We start from the raw sequence: 17,837 nt of genomic DNA, 5'->3' as shown, positions 1-17,837 counted from the left end.
CCGCTCTCTCCCGCCGCCGCGAATTCCTATTGGCTTGCGGGCTGGAGGGGGCGGAGCGCCCTTCCCCGATAGGCCGGGGGCTGCGCGGTGGGCGGGACCGGCGGGGCGGTGGGGCCCGGGCCCCGGGGCGGGCCGCGTTGGGTTGCGCGGCGCGGCGGCAGGTCTGTGGCTGTGGGGAGGCAGGAAAATGGCGCTGACGCAGGGGACCAAGCGGAAAGTCTGCTACTACTACGATGGTGAGGGGCTGAGGGGCACTGACAGGGGGGCCGGGGGTGGGGGGGCGCCGGGGGGCCCTGAGGGGGCACGGGGCGGGGATTGAGGAGGGTAATGGGAGGCACTGGGGGGGTACTGGGGGTCACTGGGCATGGGGGGTGAGGGGTTGGCTTGGGGAGGGTAATGGGGGTGTCAATGGAGGGCATGGGGGTGGGGGCTACTCTGAGGGAGGGGGCTAAGGGTAGTGGGGGGGCCACTGGGGAATGTGGTGGGGCTGGGGGCTGCCCTGAGAGCGGTGGGAGGGGTGATGGGGGTCACTGGGAGGCTGGGGGCTGCACTGGGGGTGGTGAGAGGGATAATGGGGGTCACTGGGGGGCTGGGGGCTGCACTGGGGCTCTTGGGAGGGGTGATGGGGGTCACTGAAGGACCTGGGGGGCTAGGGGCTGCACTGGGGGTGGTGGAAGGGGTAATGGGGGTCACTGGGGGGCTGGGGGCTGCGCTGAGGGATAGAGGGATGGATATTGGGGGCACAGAGGGACAGGGGAGGGCTGGGGGCTGCAATGGGGGGGCAGGGAGCAATAAGGGCATGGGGGTGGGAGCGTGGGTGGAGGGAGGATTATGTGGGGACTGCAGTGGGGTTGGGAATGAGGGACACTAGAGGGCATAGGAAGGATGTGGGGGATCATGGCAGGGATATGGGGGAGCACTGGAGGGCAGAAGGGAAGAGTGGGGGGAAAGATAGGGGAGCAGTACTGGGGGGAAATGGAGGGTAGAATAGGATGGGGAGGTATGGAGATCTAGGGACCTTGGGGGTGGGGAAGGGCTGTGAAGGGTCCAGGATGGGGAGGGGGGCATGGGGCTGCGAGAGGCTTTGGGAGCTGTGCTGAGATGCTGAAGAAGGTTTCTGGGAGGATGGGGAGCACTTGGGGAGATGCTGGGGGACAGGACGGGTTGTGGGGAGGTGAAGCCTGCATGAGCCATGTTAAGAGGAAGAGGCGCTCCTGAAGCTCCCGTTTGGGTCAGTGGCGTTGCTGACAAGCAAGGGACAAACCTGAAGGCGTCAGGAGCCAGACCGACTGCGTGGTTGTTTGTGGGGAGTTCCTGTGTCTAGGAGCATTGTTTAGTTCTGGCTGTGAACTTGGCTGGACTGTAGACTGGCTTTTTTTTTTGTTTCCTTTTACAAGGCTGGGGAAACTCTGCTTTGGGGCTGTATGATCATCCCATTGGGGTAGGGAAGTGAAGGGGTGTTAGAGCTGGGTGTCTTGTGCGGCTTCCCCACGGTCTGTGGGAGAAATCACAGTCACATCCCCTCTGCGCCTTCACAGCCACCTCCCCTCCAGAGGGGTGACTTGGTGCCTCGGTGATGGGCGAGCTCATTTTCCATAGAGTCTGTGATCACTCTCTGTGAAAGGTGTTGTGCAATCCTCTATTTCATCGTGGTTTTTAGTCTGTGAAATCAAATAAAAACTTCTTCTCGCTACTTTTTTCCTGGTAAGTGGACGTGCTCAGTGTGCAAGCAGTAAAGCAGGCTCTTTTAAACTCTGTATGTGTTGGGTATATAAAAGTGAGGGCTTTTATCTCTCTAGAAAAGTAGATCTAAGTGGTAGGTTTTCAGCCTGTCATGACAGTCCTGCGGGGTCTCTGACTCAGCCGGTGTCTTCAGGAGGGCAGGGCGAGGAGGAGTCTGCGTTAGAGCTCTGGGTGCAGCGAAACTGAGCCTGATTTCACCACACAACCCATCTCTGTGCAACAGCCGTCATAGCAGAATAGACAAGGGGATGATGGAGCCCCAGGCCCTAAAATGCCTCGTTTAAACTTACAGAATGCTTGCAGGGAGTGCCAGAATGCCATACGTGTGCGTGCGACCTGGATAGTGGAAAAAAAAGGTCTCTGTGTCCAAACTTCTCCCTGCCCTTGGAATATAAAACTGACAAGCTTCTTTGTGAACAAGCTATAGTCTTTAAAGGCACACGATGATGTCTTAAATATGAAATAACCAGTCATTTTGTTTGAAAATGCTAAGCAGGGGTGCTGTCCTTGTAGTCTTTATTGCACGGTAACTACATGAAGTTAGTGTTATACACCCCTGTCTATAGCTGCCCTCGCTAATTTACTCAGTGGTGAGGTTTCAGTGCCTTGTTTCCCCCACTCTTTTACGAGCATCTGGCAAACATCCACAGCGTGTCCTAGGGTAAAAGTGTGCTTTTATTGTCAGGGAAGGCGTAACCTGCAGTTTGTGAGGGTCTTTTTATTTTCCGTGCAGGGAGGTTAGAGCAGCGCAATCTGGTGTGGTAACTCCCCAAAGGGAGATCCCTGGGAGCTGTTTTGGATGGCGTGCGGGTCTCTTCCTTGAGCCATCAGATGGTAGGAGGATGTCTGGTGCTGGAGAAGGAACCTGGGCTGCAGAGAAGGGTTTAGGTGGGATGGAGAGGATGGGAAAAAGGTAACTGGATATCGTAAGGGTCCCTCATGGAAATCCTGAGGGTGTGTGCGAGGGTTTGGTCTTGAACAGTAACTTCTCCTTTATCAGCTCCCCACTTAGGGTCTTGCTTAACCCCAGCAGACAGGAACGGGTATCTGTCAAGTTCACGCACTCTGAATCTGCACTGACGTCCACGAGCAGGACTGCTCTGAAGGACTCGTGGTGGGATGTGTTCAGCAGAGTGAACACAAACAGGCTTTGGAAGTCAGGGTTTGCCCAGGGCATTTAGCTGACAGCCCGAGGTGAAGATGATGATGATTTTTCAAAGCTTCCTGTAGTTTTGTGCTTGTATTTTCTTGATAGGGTCTTGAGCATCTCTTATGGAGTTCCCTAAAGCTTGACTTAACCTGATTTTACTGTAGGGATAGTTGCCCCAGAAAAATACCTTTGTGCTACCGTAGCGCCACGGACAGGTGAACTTCAGCAGCAGAATTGTCTGGGTGTGGGATTTGCACCGTTTGCATCTGCTTTGACTGAAAACAGGGCCATGTCCACAAGAGGAAAAACTACAGCGGTGTGCTGTGAGGAAGTAGGAGTTTCTCCTGAATATTAACATTGGTGATGAAATATTAATGCTGAGTCACCAGCCAGACCGGATTGGGTCTCCTGCTCCCTAAACCGATCAGGAGTTGTACAACTACATGAACAACTTAGTCTGGTTTCCCAAGAAAATGAGGCTTGAGTGATACTTCTGCTGCACGTGGCTGGCTGCATGTTTCCTACTCTTGGCAACTTCTGAGTCTGTGCCTCTCGCAGCCAAATCAGGCAGGCGGCAGAAGGCTGGAAGTTAAATTTTTGGTAAGTTTTATGAAAATAAGTACCCTGGGAGAGGAGGGGGAAAAACCCAGTTAGTGCTTGCTGTGGGAGAGTGCAGCGTGAGCTCAGTTTTTGCTAGGTAGGGAATAATCTGCGTGGGGAGATGACGTGTGGGATAGATTTGCAGGAAGGTAACTTCATTAACGCTGGTGCCCATAGGATGGCTCGTCGGGTGCGTCTGCGTGGGTGTGCCGTGGGTAGGGACTGGGCTTCTTCTGGAGGATTTCAAGCAATAATAAAGGGTGAAAACGTTTGGAGCTGTAAAGCTACAGCTGCGCCGGTGTTTGCTATCGACAGAATTATCTGCTTTGTGTCTCGTTTCTGTTAGGTGAGTAGTAAGAAACTGAGGCAAAGAGGCTCTGTGCTCTGTCTGATGAGTCACTGTCTGAGCCGGGATTAAACTTGCGTGCCTCTTGGCCCGCGGCTTGCTGCTCAGAGCGCCGTTGCGTTTCTCAGTGAAACCTGTGAGCTCTGTGAATGGGAGATATCACAGTGGGTCTGAACCGCCTGGAGAGGACGGTGGAGAGCTGTCGTTTGCTGAGCGCAGACAGGCTAATGTGGTGCCCAAAGCTCCTCCCGCCCAGGAAAGCTGGAGCTCCCTTCTCTTAACTTCCTTAAGAGTGATGTTAGTTGCTCAGACTCTACTGGGTTGCCTTCTCCAGAACTGGCATTAAAAAATTCCTTGTCTGGCCATACCCCAACTTCCAAATGTCTGTATTATTTGAGTCTAGGATAAAGTTTTCTGAATCCATGGAGGTACCTGTGCAAGCAGGATGGGAGAGCCTATCCCCTGTGAACAGAGGCACTGCTGAAGGACAGATAAAATGACAGATGACCTGATGGCTCTTGTGGCTCAGCTGTGGTTCTCTTTGGAGGAATTCATAGTTTTCCCTGCTGTAACAAAATCCTTTCTGCTCCCAGGTGATGTTGGAAACTACTATTATGGCCAAGGACATCCTATGAAACCCCATAGGATCCGGATGACCCACAACCTACTGCTGAACTATGGCCTCTACAGGAAGATGGAGATATATGTAAGTGTAGGGCTGGTCGTGAAGAGAAATATATATGAAAGGTCTTAGTTTACTTGTAAGGTTTTAATTTTGATGCTTCAGACTCGTAAGTTCTCTGTTGCTGAGCCAAAGGGGAAAGGAAAAAAGAAAAAAACAGTTGTGCTGATCTGTTTCTGCTTTCTTCTGATTGCTTGTAGTGAGATGTCCTTTGCTTCAGATAAGCTTTGGAGACTGCAAAATCGCTTTTCTCCCTGTAACTTAAATTTTCTTTGTCTAGATATGTAATATATTCCAATCTCCCATAATGGCATTCTTGCATTTAAAAATAAGTTTCTCTTGTTTAGTGCTGCTGTTCTGAGTTTTTTTGCTGTTCCTGGGAATAAATCTGAGATTGGAAATGGGAATTAGGGAGAGAAATGTGTTTCAAAACAAGCCTTGCTCTTCTTTTGTCCTCGCAGCGCCCTCACAAGGCAAATGCAGAAGAAATGACGAAGTACCACAGTGATGACTACATAAAGTTCCTGAGATCGATTCGCCCAGATAACATGTCTGAGTACAGCAAGCAGATGCAAAGATGTAAGCTATGCCTGTAGTGCTGCGGTTCCTACCAGTGTTAAAATTTGTGGTTCTGGGAATCCTAGGCCAGCTTTAGAGGTTTGTGATAAAAAGAGTAGGAAGAACCATGGGAAATGGTCTTTCTTCTGACTCTGTTTTTTATTTTTCTGATAAATCAAGCGTTGCAAAAAAAACAGGTCCCTCTGTCAAACCAATCTGCCAAAAGAGCTGAGGAAAACCCTTTGACCTGGCTGTCTTTTTTTGGTCTTGTGTTGTGATGGAAACTCTTCTAGATTGCCTTCCTGGCTCAGAGCTGACTGAACTACTCCATTTATGAGCTGCAAGTATTTTGTGTTGTTGCTTATCTTTAACCAGAGGTGTTGAGGTGGGAAAGGGTTGTTGTGTAATTTAAAACAAACAAACAAAAAACCCCAACTCATCACTTGTGTCCAAAATCTGCAGTAACTCTGAAGGATTTTCAGGGCAATGGCAGTTTGGAAGTGGGGGAGTGTTGAGATGCACGATGATACCTGTCCGCTTTGCGTTAGAGTGGTTTATTTTGTGAGCTAATCTCTTGTTCTAACCTCTCCAGTCCATGGAAGGACTCTTTAATGGTGATTTTTATGTTATAGAAACATTTTTTTTTGGTCTCTCTGCAACTCTGAGCTGATGTTCTTTGGCAGTGACTGCGGCAAACTAGGTTTTTAGCAAGTATAGACCTCGAGAGCAGAAAAAAGTCATCAGCCCGTGGGGTTCATTTATGTGGAGTAATTGTAATCTCCAATTTAGAAGAAATACGGCTCTTGAGTCTGAAGCAGGGGCACTTGGAAATCTGGTATGAGCTGAAGGGGACAGATACTAAGGCACAAGCACGTAAGAGGAATGAATAATACAGTTCATGAGTAATATAGGTTGAAAGACTTCCTGCAGTAAATGATATGCCTTAATATACCAAGTGACATGTACCAAAGTACATATTTACACAAACTGAACTGTTTACCCCTGAAGCAGATACGGCTCATAAACACCCACTCTGCTCTCTCTGGTAGTCAACATTTTCTGTACTGTACTTCCAGAGAACTGTTTTTACCTGAAGGAGGCAAAATATGAAAATTAATCTCAAACATGTGGCGGACAGAGCTTTTCTTCAACAAGACCTGTGGAATAGTAGCCTCTGTGTAACTAGAGAACTAGCAGAGGAGGCTCAGGACAGAGACTAGGGATAGAGGAGACAAGGTCACCACTGTCAAGTACAGTGGTGGGTCCCTGTAGCCTGCTTGGTGCTTCAGCTTTCCTTTTGAGGGAAGGAGAGCTGCTGTGATCTCCATGAGGGTGGTTCCACCTTTAATGCTGGGCTCTCCTGGTTGCACTCTCCCAGATACGAAGCTCCTCACCCACCCACGGCGAGGAAGGAGGAGCATCTGTGGCTCTCATCTTCTACCAGAGCTTTATGCCTATAGTCAAGTGATTGACCCCTGTTATTAACGTCCCTCCTTAGTAGTCCTGGCTGCTGTGAATCTCCTGGTGAGAAAAAGCCCAGCTGGCTTCTGTGTACACAGCAGCTCCTGTCTTTGCTAGGTATAGCGGAGGGATGCCCTCAAATACTGTCAGTGCTGCCCACAAAGTTCTGAGGGGCAGTAAAGGGAATGAACAGTCTCTAATTTCATTCTGCTAATGCCACGTTGCCTGCCTGAGGACTTAGGAACTCTACTCTGTAACCTAAAGGGCAAGAAGTTTAATTTGTTGTAATGGGAAGCATGCAGAAATTGATGACTTAAATTCTCCTCACTTAACTGGGAAAGTTTCCAGCCACCTCTTTGAGTTAATTATTCAAACTCTGCCAGTTGCCATGCCCTGCTGAAACAAGTGGAAAGTGGGAACAATTGCTTCCTTCTGGGTCTCCTGATGGGTATTGTCCTTTTCAGAGATCCCTGTCCCCGGCTGGGACCATTCAAACAGCCTTATCACACAATCTTTGTGGAGACTGTTCACTGACAAGTTCCTAATGCTGCAAGAACTGTGCTGCCTGTGCATTTCTTGTTAAGTGCAGGAGTAAACATTTTACAGATGTTGTTACAAAAATACAGTTAGTAAAAGCAAATCTTGCAAAATCTAGATTCAATACAAGTCTGTTGTTACTGTTTCTGTTTTTAATCATGAAACTATTTACAGTAGAAATTTACGCAGGCCAAAACTACGGTACTGCTGAGAGATTGAAAACTGGCTGTCCAAGGTGCAGGCAAAGGAATGTACAGAGTGTAACAGAACAGATGTGGATGTAAACTTCTCATCCAGTACACGCCACTATCTCCCATCTCCCCCTCTCTCCTGCAGCGCTGGCATTATTTGCTTTCTTGACTCCTCATCAGCAATACAGCAGGAAACAGGAGCAAAAACCTTTCCCACTTGCTGTGGGGTTGTGTAATGGAGCCGGTGTCGGGTCTGTAGTCAGAAACAGCACTGTTCCCCTGGAAGGGCTGGCGCCCAGGCAGCGGGATGCAGTGTGGCCCATGTGGGGCAGTGAGGTGTGCTGGCCCCCTTTTGCCCAGCCTGCGTGTGCTGCCGGAGCCGAGCAGCGTACAGTAAATGTGCCGTCTCAATGAGCGCTGCTTGAGTTGCTGCTAGGGCGAGTATCAGTGTTACAAAGCTCTTACTGATAGCATCTCCTCTGCCCACTCATTTTCCGACGTGATTGCCTGGTTTCTGGCTCCTTTGTAGCGCACCTCGTGCCGCTCCACTGGAGCTCCTGGGACCTGCTTCCCTGTTCTCTTGCAAGTCAGGAGCATCTTCCCCACAGCAACAACCTCTTTGCCTCATTAGGCAATCCTCAGGTTGATTACATTAGTGTTTTGTTATTTGTGCGTGGTGTTTTGTTGTTTAAAACTTTTGATCGCTTACCTGGTTAGCTTTTAAATCCGAGTGGTGGTATAAGCTTTGCCGTTTGTTTGTAGTTTTGTCTCACTAACTCTCTTGTATTCTTTCCAAGTTAATGTTGGGGAAGACTGCCCTGTGTTTGATGGGTTGTTTGAGTTTTGTCAGCTCTCTGCTGGAGGCTCAGTTGGTAAGCTCACAAGTTATATACGTCCTTTTATTTTTCTATTAAGTAGATGTGTGTAATGTAGGTCTGTCCAGGAAGTAAATTTGTTGTAGGTGGTGGTGGGGAAGCTCTGCAAACCTATTTCTGATTTCCTTAATAATTAGATCCAGATTTCATCCCATGTGACAGTTCAAGCCTTGCGTATTGACAGATCCCTCTGCATTTGTTAAGCATATCTTCACTAGTCTGGGTTACTTCACGGCGTGTATTAAAACTCTGTAAGTGGTATAAGAACATTGCCAGCAAAGACTTTAAACCACAGCAGCAACAGGGGTTTAATAAAAAAAAATCAATGTGAGATTTACAGAAAAAAAAAAAGTTGTAAAAACGTTGCTCTGGGCAGGCATAACTTGCAAAGGAGAGAAAAGGGTTGCTTTATCTGTTGTTTTTAACAAAAAGCCACTGCCTCTGGACATGAGGCAAAGCAGAACCTGAAAGGTTTCAGTGATCGCCCTGAAAGCTGGAACATTTAAAATGCTTTCACTGTTTTCAAATACTTTGTTGCAGAAATACTGGGTATTGCGGAACTGTGTCACTGTGCACAGGCGTTACAGCTTTGTGGCTGCTGCTCCCACAGTGACATCGAGAAGTCTTTATTTCCTGTAACGCAGCTCAGCACTCTGTACAATACTGACTGCAGCGGTTTTTGAAGTAGCTGTGCTCTCTGGTCCCACAGCTGTAGATCCCACAGAATATATCATTTGTTTTGATCCTGGGAGACTTGCAAAATGTGCAGAAAGTTTTTGAAAGGGCTGGGGGAAGAGAACTTCCTTTGTCTAAATGCATATTCAGTGAATGACCAAAATATATATGGGATAAAACCTGGCGTTAAAAGCTTTTGTTCAGGGCACTGAGAAATCTAGACTGTCTTCAGCTGTGACCCCAGGTAGAATGCTGTGGATTTGCACTGAGAAATGTGTGCAGACAAAACAGAGCCTGCATTTCTCTTCCCGTGCCTTTTGTTTGTGTGTCAAGACATCCAGTGTTAAACCCTCGGGCTTGTGCTTTGTAGAGTACCCAAACACCCACATAAGCAACGACGTGATCGTAAGGGATCAGTGCTTTGCCCCTTGCTCTCTGTCGTGGGGCCTTCGCTCTCGTGCTAACGTTTTGTAATTCTTCTCCCAACAGCCAGTGCTGTGAAGCTGAACAAGCAGCAGACAGGTATTGCTGTGAATTGGGCGGGCGGCCTTCACCACGCTAAAAAGTCCGAGGCTTCTGGCTTCTGTTACGTCAACGATATCGTCTTGGCTATCTTGGAGCTCCTCAAGTACGGGCAGTACTCTTTGCCCCTTTTGTTTGTCCATTCTGCTGCATTTCCTCTCAGTCCTTAGCACTTTCTTCCCAGTCTGGTTTTTTTGTTGCCTTTATTTTTTTTAGCTGTGTTTTCCTGGGAGAGCTTCATCAGCTATCTTTTGGGATGCAGTGCCCTCCCTCCCGAGGCAGTATGTCTAATGGTGGCACTGTGCAGCAGGCAGAAGGCTTGGAGCACTGTGCCGTTGCTCTTAGGCCCTTCTCTCTACCATCCACCCTGAAAAAGGGGGCACAGCTGTAATATGTGACAGCTTTTGGCTCCAGGCAAACTTCAGTGGGAGGCTTGGACATGAAAATGCAGTCTGTTGGCTGAACCTGAATCAACTGAGTTGAGTCTGCCTTCAAAGATCAGTTGCAGCAGCAAAAAGCCACTTTATTTTCCTCTGTGGTTCTGTTCCACTTCTGACCAAGGCACGTGTCTGTTCCCTGCAGCTCTTTTGCTCGTAGACTGGAGAGAGCGCTGGCTGGTAGCTGTGCAGCCTGGGGATTAGCACCAAGTTCCTTGCTCTCCTCCCATTTGCTCTGCTGATGAAGGCAGTTTCTGCTCTGAAGAAACGCAGTGTTTTGACTCCTTTCTGATCCTAGGTATCACCAGAGAGTGCTGTATATCGACATTGATATTCACCACGGAGATGGGGTGGAGGAAGCCTTTTATACCACAGACCGTGTCATGACCGTGTCTTTTCATAAGTACGGAGAATACTTCCCAGGAACAGGGGACCTACGGGTGAGAATGAAGGCTTAGCAGAAAATTACCCTGAAATTTGGTCTTTTCCATCTGTTTGCTGTCATACTAATTTAATTAAAATCGCTGTTCTCCTGGGTTTTCCTGCTCACAAAGTGGCATCCTTTTTCTGAGGGCAAAGGTGTGTATGTGAGGCAGCTGGCTCGGCTCTGGGAGCGGGTGCTTTGTTCCTGTCATCATGGCCTGTAGAGTAATAAAACCAAGGCTTTGAGATCAGTCTTTTAGGAGTCTTCCAGTGGGATTAAGCTCAGAAAAGTCACTCTGAAGGTGGCATGTTGGTCACCTGTAGCTACTTGTGAACTAACTTTGGTCACACCAGCTTTTGGGTCACAGTTTCTGAGGGAGTGCTTCTGTGGGTGCTGGTTTATCCTGTTGGCATTTCCTCCTGTGAGTCAGTTCTGCGTGTTCACAAAGCGTGGTGTTAACTGTGGCACTCTCTCAAGTTAGATACAGGTGGGGTTCACTTTGTGACTTCTGACATTGCCAGAATGCTGTTGTCGGTGGTGAAATGGTCTTTACCTTTTTTTATGTGCTTTTTAGTGGAATTACATTTTTCTGATCTGAATTCCCTTGTCTGCCACTTGTGAGTTGTATTTTTTCAGCCCTGCCCAGAGTTTGGCACTGATAATGTGAACTTGAGTGCAGCCACAGCATTCTTTCTTGGTGCAGCCACTCTGCAGCATGAATGAAATTATTATTTTTTTATAAAACACTTGGGTATTACAGAGATAATGGAAATGTAAAAATATATTTATTATTTTAAAGATTCCTTCAGTGACTAGACTGCACGGTCAGCCCAAGCTGCTATTTTGGGCTGTGCATCTCTGCAGTGCACAGGTTTGGAACTAGAATTTTGGCTGCCAGTTTTATCGCTGTGTAAGAGAGTGGCTTTTGCCAGTGAAATGAGAGCCTGTGTGCTCACAGCAACGTGAACGTGGTGACAGTAGTAGATTTTTCTTCTCTGAGCACTGAGGGCCAAATGCACCCACTCCAAAGCTGCTGTTGGAGTCAATTGACTCTCGCTGCCTCCTGCCAGGGCGGTATTTATCCGTGAGAGGCTCGGCTTACAGTCAGATTACACTGATGGAATCACACACTTCCCTTCCTAATTTGGGGCACAATTTATGTGTTCGTTCTCTGGTGACTTGTGGTCTCTCCTGTCTCTCACTCCAACAGGATATTGGTGCAGGCAAAGGCAAGTATTACGCTGTCAACTACCCCCTCCGGGACGGAATCGATGATGAGTCCTATGAAGCAATATTCAAGCCGGTAAGTGAAGACGTCTTGGCCGAGTGATTCTTTGTGGATCATACTTTGTCACTGGGTGGCTCATGGAGCCATTCTTTGGGGAGGTTGATTCAGTCCTCTGTGATAAGGTTCTTCAGGGGCTATATTCCTCCCTAACAATTGCAGCCTGTCGTCAGTAAGCTGCTCTTTGTTAGAGCCTGACTGTTACCAATATAGGGGAGTCAGCAGCTGTGGGAGCACTGGGGATGTCTTCATGCCACTTGCTGACGTGGACGTTACTGTGTTGCTGTGACACTGTCCTGTGGGGAGTGCGTAACAACGGGTTTCTTGTTTAGGTGATATCTAAAGTGATGGAGACGTTCCAGCCTAGCGCAGTTGTCTTGCAGTGCGGGTCAGATTCTCTGTCAGGGGACAGGCTGGGTTGTTTTAATCTGACCATCAAAGGTAAGAGTATCGTACAGTGCCTGTGTTGAACTGGCATAACTGAAATAATGAGGCTTCATTGAAAAGTTTATTCTCCTTATGCCACGAGGCTGTGACCTTTTCCCCTGCTGCTTTTGCTGCAGGTCATGCCAAGTGTGTGGAGTTTGTAAAAAGTTTTAATTTGCCTATGCTGATGCTGGGAGGAGGTGGCTATACGATCCGCAACGTGGCTAGATGCTGGACCTATGAGACTGCTGTGGCTTTGGACACTGAAATTCCCAATGGTAATTCTCCTCTGGAGCCTTAGAAGCAAGTCTGAGGGACAATGACATTCTAGTAACAGAGCTCAGGGAAATGTGGGAGAGATAGCAACCCTGAGATGTGTCATTAGCTCTGGATTATTGCTGTGGAATAGCTTTTGGATGCCCTGATTTGCAGTAGCTGTTCTTGTTTGCATTCTGGTCCTGTAGCTCTCCCCTCCAGCAGCCTTGCCGTCTCACTGAAATGAGATGACCTTCTATTGAAAACTTCTGGGTGCAATGATAGTGTTTAACTGCCAAGTAAGCTTTGACTGTACTGTCGCTAAGTTGTCTGCTTTGATCTGAATTTGGGCTAGGAGAGCTTCGCTCCTACGCCTAGGTAAATGCAGTTGTGCTTTTCTGTAGCAGTACAACGTGTTTGTAGTATTTTGTCACCAATCCAGTGGTAATTTGGTGTTTGTTCCTTTTTAACTTGCAGAGCTTCCATATAATGACTATTTTGAGTACTTTGGGCCAGACTTTAAGCTCCACATCAGTCCCTCGAACATGACTAACCAGAATACCAATGAGTATCTCGAGAAGATCAAGTAAGTGTTTGCTCCTCTTTGTAAGACTGACACCTTCTACTGGGGGTGGCTCCTTGCTGACGGAGGTGTTGCTTTCCTGGCTGGCTCTAGGCAACGACTCTTTGAGAATCTGCGCATGCTGCCTCATGCCCCTGGCGTCCAGATGCAGCCAATTCCTGAGGATGCTGTTCAGGAGGACAGTGGAGATGAAGAGGAAGAAGATCCTGAGAAACGCATTTCAAGTATGTGTTTGTCTCTGGCATAGTTGCATTGCCCAGCTGGGAAGAGCACTGTTCAGAGCCTGCGGCTGCAAACCCGAACAGGATCAGTTAGCTGGAGAAGCGTGCAGGCTCTAAGCTGAGTTACCCTCATAAAGAGAGGAGGATATATGATTTAGCTATATTTCTGTTCTGAAGTCCTTCAGTTTGACTCTGTTCCCACCTTTCTTGATTGATTTTGTAAGATAAAGCAATGATGCTGAGCACTGTAGAGCCAATAGGTTTCTTTTTCCTTGGAGAAATGGCACTTCTGCCAGATGATTTCCATAATGGGAGAACCTAGTGTGACGGACAGAGTTTGTATGCCTTAAACAACCTAGGCTTTGATGTGAGAATTTAAACAGTTCCTGTGATGTAGGTGCTATGACAGAATACTTTCTGAGAGACTGTCAGGTTTGATCCCAGAAGTTGTCTTCTGCAGTGAAAATGCTTGTTTATATCCAGATTGGCTGATGGCCTTTAGATCTGGCAGACAGATTTTCTCAGTGTGAGGGTGGTTAACCTGCTTATGCTGTCAAGTCTAGACATCACACTGTACCTAATCCAAGTTGTACATGTGATCCTGGATCTTAGGCATGAGCAGTTAGGAGTGATGAGTTAAAAGATATGGCAGGTAGAAAGATGGTGTTTTTATCGTGGCCTAATTCTGACTTACGTAGGCTCGTTAGTTTATTCCAGTGTGCAGAGGTACTTGGAGCAGTTAGTGTTTGGTGTCTCCTGACTTCTAAATCTGCCGAAACAACCTCTCATCCTCTTCGCCCTCAGTCCGCAATTCTGATAAAAGAATATCATGTGATGAAGAATTCTCTGACTCTGAAGATGAAGGGGAAGGAGGGCGCAAAAATGTCGCCAACTTCAAGAAAGCTAAGCGTATGAAAACAGAGGAGGAAAAGGAGGAAGAGGAGAAGAAAGGTAAGCGTGAGAGCTAGGACCAGCAGCCCTCCCAGCTCTGTGGAACTTTGCCTGGCATGTATGTTCCTACTATACCACTGTGTTGGTTTTTTTTTTCCCTAGATGAGAAAGAAGAGGAAAAAGCAAAAGAGGAGAAAGCAGAACCCAAAGGGTGAGCCCTGTCTCGTGGCTTGGCGATTAAATGGCTGTGCCTGTACTTGTGCATCTCTCCATGCCCCCAGTGGGATGTTGCACAGCTTGAAGGGTTGGAGGGGAGCCATGGTCGTTTGGATGGCTTTGTCACGGGCTCTTAAGGGGAAGAAGTTTGATGTGTAGAACAGCACGTGTGGTAAAGCTCTGTGAGAGCAGAGCCTTTGGTGAAAAGGGCTTAAAAACACTGTGCCTTCATTCAGTAACACGTTACATGTTTTACATGAAGGTGGGCCATGTAAGCAGCATTTTTAAGGTTGTGGCTCTGGCTTGTTACTAAAGCTTGGGCACAGCCCGAGTTGCTTAAATCAAATTCTTCACCACTTGCTTCCACAGGGTGAAGGAAGAGACGAAATCCACCTAAGATGGCTGCAGCTGGACAGTCCCTGTCAGTGCGTAGTTGTCGTAGGTTAGCTTCTCTGGTTGCCTCCCATTCCACAGGATTTATATTTTATATATGTTTCTGTATATATTTCTATATAAATGTATAAATGACTTGAGAACTGTAAATTATTCCTTGCTGCACTCCGCTGAGAGCAGATAGGGAGGATTCTGCAGAGTAGACAGACCTGCACTGCCCAGATTTGGTGACTGGGAAGTTTCACTCTTGCCTTCCACTGCCTCCTTAGTGTGTCTTTGAAAAAAAATCACTTCCTTTCTTTACTCTCTCCTCTGAAATAAACACCCTTGGGAAAGAATAATTTAAGTAGAAGTAGTATCTGAATTTCAGGTTAGGTGGAAAGATGGCCATGACATTTTTTTTTTCTTTTGTTTGTTTTGTGGGTTTTTTTTTTTTTGGTGGGAGAATATGAGTTCCCAAATGAAGCCTGTGAGAGACTGACTATTGCTTTGGTCTTCAGTGTGATTCCACCATGGCAAGTAACTGCAAGCTGGTGCCGCTTCTCAGGGTCAAATAGTGCAGTTCTTGAATAGAGTTGGCTACCTCCCTGCAGCAAACTTGTGGAAAGAGATGAAGCAGCTTAAAAGCAACCTGAAAAGCGCTTTAGTGAATCAGCCCAAGAGCCCTGCAGGTGCAGATCTGGAAAATGCAAAATGAAACTCACCCTAATGTGGTGGTTAACATTTTCCAAGATCTTGCAGATCCAGTTAGTGTGGCAGCATTATGCATCTCGAGTAAGAGAAGGGATGAAGTTTTTATACCTTTTTTCTATACCTATGCCCCTCTTTGTGGGGGAAAGTGAGTTACTGCCCGTTTGGCCGCCTGCTTTGCTTTTCCTGCTTGTTCTGCCCTCCCTACGTGTGCTTTCTCAGTACTGCTGTGTCCTAGGCTGAAACCACTGCAGAAGTTCCCAGCTCGTCTAAAGCCCAGAGCGAACAGCCCGGCTGAAACCTCTTGTCAGTGTGTGTCGCTCACTGAAAAACTCTTCTCTGAAGTGAAGTACAAATGTTTTCACATTGAACCTTTCCTCTCTCTTGCTCTCAAGGCCAGTAAATATGGAGAACCTTTTTATCAGCCCTCTGAGCTGTTATCTTTATAAGGGAACAGCAGATGGGGCTCTGTACATTTTTGTAACTACTCCTCTTCCTCCTCCCACGCATTATCCCACACCCTGAAGTCTTTTGTGACCAGAACTGGCCTTTCTTTTGCATCTCGTTTTTGTACAGCTGATCATTACATGAGCTTTTAGTGAAATGCTTTGCAGAAATTTTGCAGGCAGTTTTGACTCGCTGCTCTCCTTTCTCAGGGGGATTCCTCTGTCCATAAGAGGATCTGTACCTCCCACGGAGCGCTGCTGATGGTTTCAACTCTAATAATGCTGCTAACTTAACACAGGTTATTTTTTAAATGTTTTATTTTTTTAAATACCTTTTTTCCCTTTTCCACCATGAGTTTTTTAGTCTCTTTAGATCGAGTGACGTGTCACTCCTGCTCTTCAGTGTTTGTATGTGAAGCGAGAGAGATCAGTGTATCTTTGTGTCGGGGGGTGAAATATATTGTGGTTTTTTAAAGATGCTTTTATTTTGAATTTTGAGAATCTTTGTAATAAAACTGGTACATTTCTATGGTTGGTGTGAGTTTGTACAGCTTTACGGAGAGGAACCACTTGGTTAGAGGGGGAATTCAATTTGTTTTCAGAGCCATTGCTGGAAAATGATTATTTTCCACCCCCTCTTTCACAAAGAGGGCTGGATGTGTTGGTTCAAGTGCATCCCCTGAAGCATTTTATTCGGAGCATACTCTCTGCTGCATGTGAAAGATGGCTTTAGTTTCTTCTGTGGATGTCTGTTCTATTTTTTCCCTTATAAAATAGCCTTGAAATTCTCCTCATGACCTTTCTCTCCAGAAAAGGTAAGTTGAAATACCAGGGGTTTTGTTTGCTCACAGCTCTTCTACTAAGGGTCACCAGGGCAGTTCTTGTGTCTCTTTTCTAAATTACAGCTGGGTACTCATCCAGCAGCATTGCTCATGCTAATTGGGTTTGTGGTTGGTTTGGAGTTACAGTGCTGCGTGCAGGTGATGCTCTGAAAGCAATGCTAATCTAGAAAAGGGATAATAAGTTGTGGGAAGGGAGTATCTTTTGGCTGAATGAGTGGTTTTTATCTGCTATTCAAGCGAAGAGAATTTCTTTAATATAATTAGGAGCAGGTTAGTTCTGTGACTGAGCAGTGATCACACCTGAAACGGACACAAAAGGAGCCAAATCTGCTGTTTATGGAGCGAAACTCCCCCAGGAAACCCAGTTATTATTTTCACCCTAGCAGACAGTTAAAATCCTCTCCTCCTTGAACAAAAAAACACTGTACAATTCAAGTTACCCCTGCCAGATCACGCATGCCAACGTGCAACTGCAGCCCTTCTCCTTCCAGGGTTTGTGTCTTAAAATGGCTGCCGCGGTGCCGCCCGGCAGCTGCAGGGCCCCGGCGCGTGGCTGGGCCACAAAGCAGCTGTGTCTCGCATGACAAACCCCCAGCAATCTTAGAAATAATTTGCAGATCACAGTGCCTACATTTAAAATATTTTTTTTTGCCCCCCAAATGACTAGGGATGACCACCCTGCTGCATTTTGAAGCAGGCCGCTTGCTTTAGCTTCCTGCTATTGATAGGAGGATGTGCTGCATAAAATGAAGAGGTTTTGGCTATTTCCACCTACCTCGAGGCCCACGGAAGAGCAGTCACCTTCCCAGGGTGGTACCAGTTGGGAAAACAACGGTCCTTGCTTTTCTCCATCATCTTTGCCAGCCAAAACATCAGGGGTAGGTGGTAGGATGGGAGATAGGAGCAGGCCGTTAAATGGAGGGGCCAGGCCCTGCTGCTGCAGCCTGGGCTGGCAGAAGGAGCGCTGGGGGAGGCTCCTTCCTTCTGCATGCCTGTCTCCATAAAAACCACCTCTAGCCCTGTGCAGATCACAGGAGAAATTATAGAGGCACCCACTGTCCCTTCATTTTTCTCTTTGGAAGTCAATCTTTGCTCCTCGTGCATAGCTCTTGTGCTCTAGCATGTCTGGTCAGGAAAGAGGAGCCAATCCTATTGTAAAGCCACTAAAAAAAAAAATTTGAAATTAAAGAAACCAAGCTTAACATGGGAATTTCACCTAGTAGCCCTCCTGAGAAGAGACCTTTTTTTCCCCTTTTACCCCCACCAGGAAAAAATGGGTTAGATCTCTAAGAAAACAGTTACCAAGCTGTCAGCTGAACAGCGATCCTAAGGTAGTGACGAGGCCTGTGTGAGAAAGAAAGTCCTTTGTGGCTGTGGCTCTACATCTG

The 17,837-nt window shown here is 47.3% G+C and overlaps 1 protein-coding gene across 2 annotated transcripts; it reads left to right on the top strand.

Moving 5' to 3' along the window:
- Positions 1 to 116: 116 nt before the first annotated feature.
- Positions 117 to 16,136, top strand: HDAC1 (histone deacetylase 1). 2 transcript variants are annotated; one of them, XM_068417681.1, is made up of 14 exons: positions 117 to 236; positions 4,433 to 4,545; positions 4,983 to 5,100; positions 8,066 to 8,140; positions 9,308 to 9,446; positions 10,076 to 10,217; positions 11,412 to 11,504; positions 11,819 to 11,927; positions 12,050 to 12,190; positions 12,645 to 12,753; positions 12,844 to 12,974; positions 13,776 to 13,922; positions 14,025 to 14,073; positions 14,448 to 16,136. In XM_068417681.1, exons 1-14 carry the CDS (start codon positions 188 to 190, stop codon positions 14,473 to 14,475), a joined length of 1,443 nt encoding a protein of 480 aa, XP_068273782.1. In that variant the 5' UTR covers positions 117 to 187; the 3' UTR covers positions 14,476 to 16,136. The 2 variants fall into 2 exon arrangements, with proteins under 2 accessions (XP_068273782.1, XP_068273783.1); XM_068417682.1 differs by lacking the exon at positions 8,066 to 8,140.
- Positions 16,137 to 17,837: the final 1,701 nt, after the last annotated feature.

This window comes from Nyctibius grandis, chromosome 24, assembly GCF_013368605.1.
Source record: "Nyctibius grandis isolate bNycGra1 chromosome 24, bNycGra1.pri, whole genome shotgun sequence".
Taxonomy (NCBI): Eukaryota; Metazoa; Chordata; class Aves; order Nyctibiiformes; family Nyctibiidae; genus Nyctibius; species Nyctibius grandis.
Note: the sequence above shows the minus strand (reverse complement) of the source record. Positions and strands in the feature narration are given on the sequence as shown.

Coding starts and splice junctions, on each gene's coding strand:
- HDAC1 (XM_068417681.1), top strand. CDS start 188: ATGGCGCTGACGCAGGGGACCAAGCGGAAAGTCTGCTACTACTACGAT. Junction 237..4,432: donor AGTCTGCTACTACTACGATG/GTGAGGGGCTGA, acceptor TTCTGCTCCCAG/GTGATGTTGGAAACTACTAT. Junction 12,191..12,644: donor GGACACTGAAATTCCCAATG/GTAATTCTCCTC, acceptor TTTAACTTGCAG/AGCTTCCATATAATGACTAT.